This window comes from Trachymyrmex cornetzi, unplaced genomic scaffold (genome assembly GCF_001594075.2).
Source record: "Trachymyrmex cornetzi isolate Tcor2-1 unplaced genomic scaffold, Tcor1.1 scaffold961, whole genome shotgun sequence".
In the NCBI taxonomy this organism is placed as follows: domain Eukaryota; kingdom Metazoa; phylum Arthropoda; class Insecta; order Hymenoptera; family Formicidae; genus Trachymyrmex; species Trachymyrmex cornetzi.
The window spans coordinates 10,508-17,021 of NW_017300313.1; the positions used below are offsets into that span (position 1 = coordinate 10,508).

General features: G+C 40.0%; 1 protein-coding gene across 1 annotated transcript; it reads right to left on the reverse strand.

Annotated features, from left to right (window-relative positions):
- Window positions 1-2,592: 2,592 nt before the first annotated feature.
- On the reverse strand, window positions 2,593-3,318 carry LOC108769863 (uncharacterized). Its single transcript, XM_018521082.1, has 2 exons — window positions 2,995-3,318; window positions 2,593-2,880 (listed from the first exon to the last, which is right to left on the reverse strand). The coding sequence occupies exons 1-2, from the start codon at window positions 3,316-3,318 to the stop codon at window positions 2,593-2,595; spliced, it is 612 nt and encodes a 203-aa protein (XP_018376584.1).
- Between the last annotated feature and the right edge of the window lie 3,196 nt (window positions 3,319-6,514).

Sequence of the window (6,514 nt, forward strand, 5' to 3'; positions counted from 1 at the left end):
GAAAGGAACAAGAAGCGTTTATTGTACAACGCAGGATACACACACGATACACTCGGAGCACATGATCGAAAATATTAGTTGACAGAACGAGAACACATCCGAACGCAGCGACGGCTCACGTCCAAATTCGCTGATCTTGTTTATCAACCACATGTGTCGCTGCGCATCGCGACCTTCCGCACTTTGCGAGTGGCGATCTATGGTGTCGACACGGCATGGGCATAACAATACATTTATGATCGCTGACATAACATCCGGTCGTATCAGATTTTAACAGTCATGAATATAAAAATAACTGAGAACGAAATGTGGACCCCTAAAATCGAACCCCAGGCATTCCTGCTACGAATTGTACCACAGTCATGTCACCATCGCTGAGTTATAACATAAGAATAGCATTTAGTTCTTTAATCACAATACAATTCGTTACCTTGTCCTAAGTGTCTGCTTTGTATATTGCTCTGTAGCCACTCAGTCCCTTGATAGCGTTATTCAGTCATGGCTCTTGAATGAGTGCTATTGTTATCTGCATCACAGTCATGCTCCTGGCTAGAATCGCCGAGGCGCCTCTGCTGTGATGCAAGTTAATTTGTACAATTGGTATTGTGAAACCCGCAAAATCTAAGCGGCCTCCTAAGTCCTAGTAGTCGTTCCCGCTTTGTGTTCTGTATAGAGCAGCTTAGTTGCTCGACCCAGCCCACAAAAGGGTTTGAAACCGCAGATCTGAAGAGTCTCCAGTGAAACATCACCAATTAAGGCAGCGAAGTGGGCGTTCTTGGCGTCCCTACTCTCATTCCCATTCACGACAACCCATTCCCTGGCGCCCAGACCCGCATTTTGTCTATCAAGAAGCTTCATAGCCTCTTCGGCAGCCAAATCTGGCTCCTCCACATGCACCACCACCCGGTATCGCTTGGGAAGCTCCCCGGTCGACAACACATGCAGAGTGTACCCTCCAATATTGAACTCGGTAGACTGGTAAAAGCCAATTCATCGATTGTCGATTAGCACAGTTGATGATGACTGCGCCATCCCTCTTCCAAGTTCCAGTGAAGGTGGGTGCTACCCATCCTTGAGAAGTTCGAGGATGCGCCGCGTAATCAGTTTCCTGATCTCATTCATCTCACTGGAGCCCAGTTTGTTTTCAGTCCTTCGCTACGAGAGCTATCCTGATGATCCTCTTTGTCGCCTGGACATACGATCCTCGGTCGACGACTTTGGGTTTCTTGTCCAGGCGACTATCCATCGGGCTGGGGATGCAGTGTTCCGGCCTCACGCGTTTAACCGTGCCGGCCACACCATCGCCTTGAGGGAGTTAGAGCTTTGGCTGCTGCAATTTGCTTCTTCTCCCTCTTATACCAGCATTTGGCGGTACCGCTAAAGCAAAGTCGGGTTTTGGTTAAACCCGTCTTCGCTGTGTTGCTCTCCTCCAGTCGTTCGCTTCCGAGAGAAGCCACTCCCTGGAGGACTTGGTTTATATCGGTTTTGTTGGTTTTATTTGTTGTATCTATACAAGGTCTAACGAGTATTGCGGTCGCGCGATCTCACCCAGGCAGAGTCGCGAATGCCCGAGGCTTGGCTATTTACTCCTGGAGGACGCTCGGTATCCAGAAGGCACCATTCTGAACGCAACTTCCCTTGTGCCATGCACGGTAGCTCACACCCTAGCTTGGGAGGTTCCTCTTATTTGGATGGGACCCATCCGGGAATTTCGCAACAGTAGTACTTCCGGATGGGCCTCCGCACTGTTATTGTGCATAACCTACCATATATATACATGAGGGTGTGAAGACGCCGGCGACACACCCTCCCTGCCCCGTTTACCCATCTCGGTGGGACCTCGGGCCCCCGCCCTTGGTCCCATGGATCTTTCCGTTAGAGGGCCGGACGCATCTGGCTCGGCCTCTAAGCCCTATCTTAATGACGTTTATTGTTTGAGACCAGCCGCCCTGCTAGTCGGTGCGGGTGTTTGTCTCCTCCTATTAACACGTTTGTTCTAGGGCCACGGGGAGAGGCATCTAAGTTAAAGATGGAGAAGATACCTCTCCCCGTGGTATCGGGACTTTGTCATTATCATCCCTCACCGCTCCGCTATTCGGTGCGGCGATCCCTCCTGTCTCTTTGTGCTCTCTCGCGCGCTCCCCCGCACAGTCCCCCCTCCCATCTTGGCCCTTCGGGCTCACCTGTCCTGGCTACTACAAGTACTTTTGTTGTTCTAAAATCCTATCTGTTTTGCACAGCCGGGGGTATAATTACTCCTTCTCGTGCTCTTTCTGCCGCTTCCTTCTTCGTCATTACTGACTTGCAGAAGATTAGGAATGCTCTTCTGCCATCCTCCCTCCTTAGAGCTCTGATGATAGAGCTCCATGTAAGATCCGGTCCCGTAACCTCCACTAGGGATGCCCTTTCCTGTGCCCATGCTGGACAATATCTAAGCGTGTGCCTTGATGAATCGTTTATTGCCTCGCCATGCCAGCATCTGGGTGTCCTCTCCCTCCCTATGCACAGGTATCTTCCAAAGCAACCGTGCCCCATCAGGACCTGCGTCGCCCGGAAGAAGAGGCACACCCTTGCGTCTAACCATCCCTGCAATTATTCCTCGATGGCCCCTGCAATTGCATCTTCCCCTTGTTCGGTGTTCCTTATCCACAATCTCCAATTCCTAATCATCTTTTTCTTCGATTCTTCCTTAATGGAGTCTATGATATATTTCGGTATCGGAGTGTTGGTTGGAGTGATTTTTCTTATCTCCGAGATCCTTTCATAAACCTCTTCCTGCCGTTTCGCCTCTAGTTCAAACGGAGGCATCCCTGCCAGGGCCGTATTGACCACAAGAGAAGTCGTTTTGTATGCCCTGATCAGTCTTCCGGTCATCCTCCTCTGTGTTTTCCGTAAAGTTTGTACGGTTTTCCTGTTCCTGTTCGTCTCGTACCCTCAGACTGGGGCCTCATAGAGAGCTATTGAAGTTACCACCTGGGCGTAGAGCCTTCTCACCTTATTATTAGGTCCTCCCAAGTTGGGGAGTAGCCTGCTTAGGTTTAGTGCAGACCTCTCCAATCTAGGCACCAATTCGATAAAGTGGGCTTCGAATGTCCACCTGCTGTCAAGCATCAGCCCAAGGTATTTCATGCTCGAGCCTACTCTGATATCCATTCCCGCCACCCTTAATACGGTGTTAGCTGGTTTACCTTTGTCATGGAAGCCAACCACTTCCGTTTTGGTTGGAGCAACTTCTAACCCCAGATTCGAGATCCTATGGATGACGGCGTTCGTAGCGAGCGTGACTTCTTCCCAATCCTTGCCTGATGCCAGTATCATGGTATGGGGTGATTCCGATTGACCACGGCTCGATTGGACACCACCAATCACAGCGACCAGTGCTTAGGGTCCAGTGCTTAGGGACCAGTGCTTTGTAGTCTCAAGCGCTGTGAGTGGCTCGTGTCCAATTGAGCCGTGTCCAACTTGGTGCCACTCCTAACCTAGAGATCTTAAGTTTAAATCCCGTCGATACCCCATACGTTTTTTCAAATATCCAATGCGTAATTGTAATTAAATTGTATGCGTAACAAATATATAAATAAATTGTACATATTGATATAATAATTAAGAAATAAAAATTGTATCTTAAAAAAAAATTATTGTAATAATAACTATAAAAATATAGTTATGGCAACAATATTATTGACAAAATCGCAGAACTGTTCACAAATATTAATTATATTATTTAGTTATATTTTGCCAATATCTACATTTTAATTAACTATGATATTTTTGTTCCCATAACTAATTATGAATAGTTGAGGTGCTATTTCACTATACTTTTGTAGTTACGGCAACGATTTTCAGTGTAGTACTAATAACTATATTATTTGGTTGTATTTACCAATATTTGTGCATTTCCATTAACTATGGCATTTTTCTTCCCACAACTAATTATGAATAGTTGAGGTGCTATTTCACTATACTTTTGTAGTTGCGGCAACGATTCTCAGTGTAGTACTAATGACGATAAAAATATAGTTTGCCACTTAACTATTCACCCATAGTCGTGTCAAAAATATTGTCCACTTATTCCAATTATATTTCTGTATTTCAATTAACTATGAGACTTTTTTTCCGACAACTATTTTTTATTCTTCAAGTACTATTTCACTATACTTTTATAGTTACTGGTACCATTTTTTTTCTCTCAGTGTACTAATTCGAGAGGAATATTTTGAAAAATTCGGCATTTGGCTGTGAAATGTTTCGAAAATTTTTTATATGCTTTATATTTCGAGAAACATGTTGAAGTTTACCCTATCAAAATTTCAAAGAAAAATATTCATATTTGGCTGAGATATAGCGAGTTGAACACAAAAACTTATTGAAATTTTTTCGTTAAAAAAATTACTTTTTTTTATAACTTAAAAACAAAAAAAATTCCAAATATTTGGTTTAATGACAAAAAAGATGCGTTATGAAATTCTCTACAAGAATCAGTTGTCAAAATTGAAATTAGAGCGACATCCAAAATTAGTCCATGCGGACAATACTTATCCTGCGAAATCCACGCGTATCCCCTTATAGAATCCAGCCCCTCAATTGTCTTAAAAAATAATTGCTTATATTTCATTATTATCACTAATTTTATCACCTTCCATATTTTCAGAATGTATTGGAGACGTATAAGCGCTTGCCAAATGTTATCCTGCTAGAAAAAATTGCATGTACATTATTTTTCCATACAGGTTTTCTAATTGCATTGATGCTAAAACTCTAGTATATGATCGTATAATAGAACTATTTCCAGAAGATTGATAATAATTAGTCGTAGACAATCCATGATAAATTAATCTGTGTCTAACATTTGAAATGACTCCTTTTGCTAACAAATCAATTATCTACGGTATCATTTATCTACATCACTTTTGCCGTCAGTTCGTTTGCACACAAAAATTACAGCTACTTACAGTTCGATTGCCCACAATGCAAGCACTTTTGCGCACAAATAAACTTTTCGGAGACGAAATATCACATTTGCCTACTTGTATTATTGCCTACAGCTCGATCGTCTATAAGCACTTTTGCGCACAAATAAAAATTTTAAAAACGGAGTTACTTTTGCCTACATGTATTATTACCCACAGCTCTATTGCCTACACGCATTTTATTTGCCATTAAATACTATTTTATATTTTCCCGTTTCTACGTGAAGCGATTCTCACCCCATCTCCCCCCCCCCCCCCGACAACTTCTATAATTGTACTGTTGCACATGTTTTGGTATTCGAGAGTACCATTATGAAGATTCATTCTTATGAATAGAGCTGCTCCGTTGTTGTCAATATTTATCACTACAAATTATTTTCTTACTTAACTTTAATTTTACAATTGTGCGCAAAAGTGCTTGTAGGTAATCAAGCTGTAGACAATAATACATGTAGACAATCGAATTGTAGGCAATAATAGATGTAGGCAATCGAGCTGTAGGCAATAATACATGTAAGTAAATGTAACTCCGTTTCTAAAATTTTTATTTGTGCAGTGTAAAAGTGCATGTATGCAATCGAGTTGTAGGCAATAATTTTTGTGCGCAAACGAACAGCAAAAGTGATGTAGGTAAACGATACTGTAAGCAATCGATTTGTAGGCAAACGGGATCCCTCCTAATATTTTCTTGTTAAAAATGTTTATTTATTGTACTTTCGGCTTATATAAAAAATACTTATCTTGGTTGAAAAATTAAATTATGGACCAAAATGTATTACAATTATTCTTTTATGGCAAATATATAATTAATAAAAGGATTATTGTTTATCGTGAGAGAATGTTATTCCTGACAAAAAGGTTTTTCTTCTAAGATTGATAATATATTACCAAAATTGTGTTTCATTAAAATGTAATATTAAATAAGACCGTAGTAAATTTCTTAATTCTTTGTTTTTGGTACACAATACATTGACTAAATTGTAAGTATTGTTAATAAATTTTTGTACTTAAATTGCGATTTTAAATGTAATATTATAAGTATTTATAAATATCTTTTAATATTTATCAATTTATGTACCATAAATATCGGTAATCTGTTTTACGTTGTATATTCATTACAATAAACAAACACTTTTGTTTCAATTCTTATCTGTGATTAATTATTAGTAATTAAAAATTCCAAGATAATAATTGAATTTGTTTTATCATTAATAAAAATATTATTTATACGTCAATAATTAAAACTGATAACTTTTTTTATTATTTACAGCACTTACGTGTGTAATGACTTTAGTAAAACTTAACAGAATTTAGAGGATATGACCTGCAGCAGCGATCAAGCTACTTACTTTGTTTTTTTCAATTTTAATATTCGCTTATACATATCTATCTATACATACACAATTTGATTTATAATATATAAACAATAAATATTGCCTTTGTTTAAAGTTTATTTTTATTTTTATGGAATAATGTCATGGCAACGGATATGACACTTATAGTGACACTTATATTAACATAATAAAACAATTATTACTTCAACA

Bases quoted from the DNA above. Each gene is read 5' to 3' on its own strand.
- LOC108769863 (XM_018521082.1), bottom strand. From the start codon at position 3,318: ATGATACTGGCATCAGGCAAGGATTGGGAAGAAGTCACGCTCGCTACG. The intron at 2,881-2,994 runs GTGAGAAGGCTC...CGGAAAACACAG, and splicing joins TGGGAGGACCTAATAATAAG to AGGAGGATGACCGGAAGACT.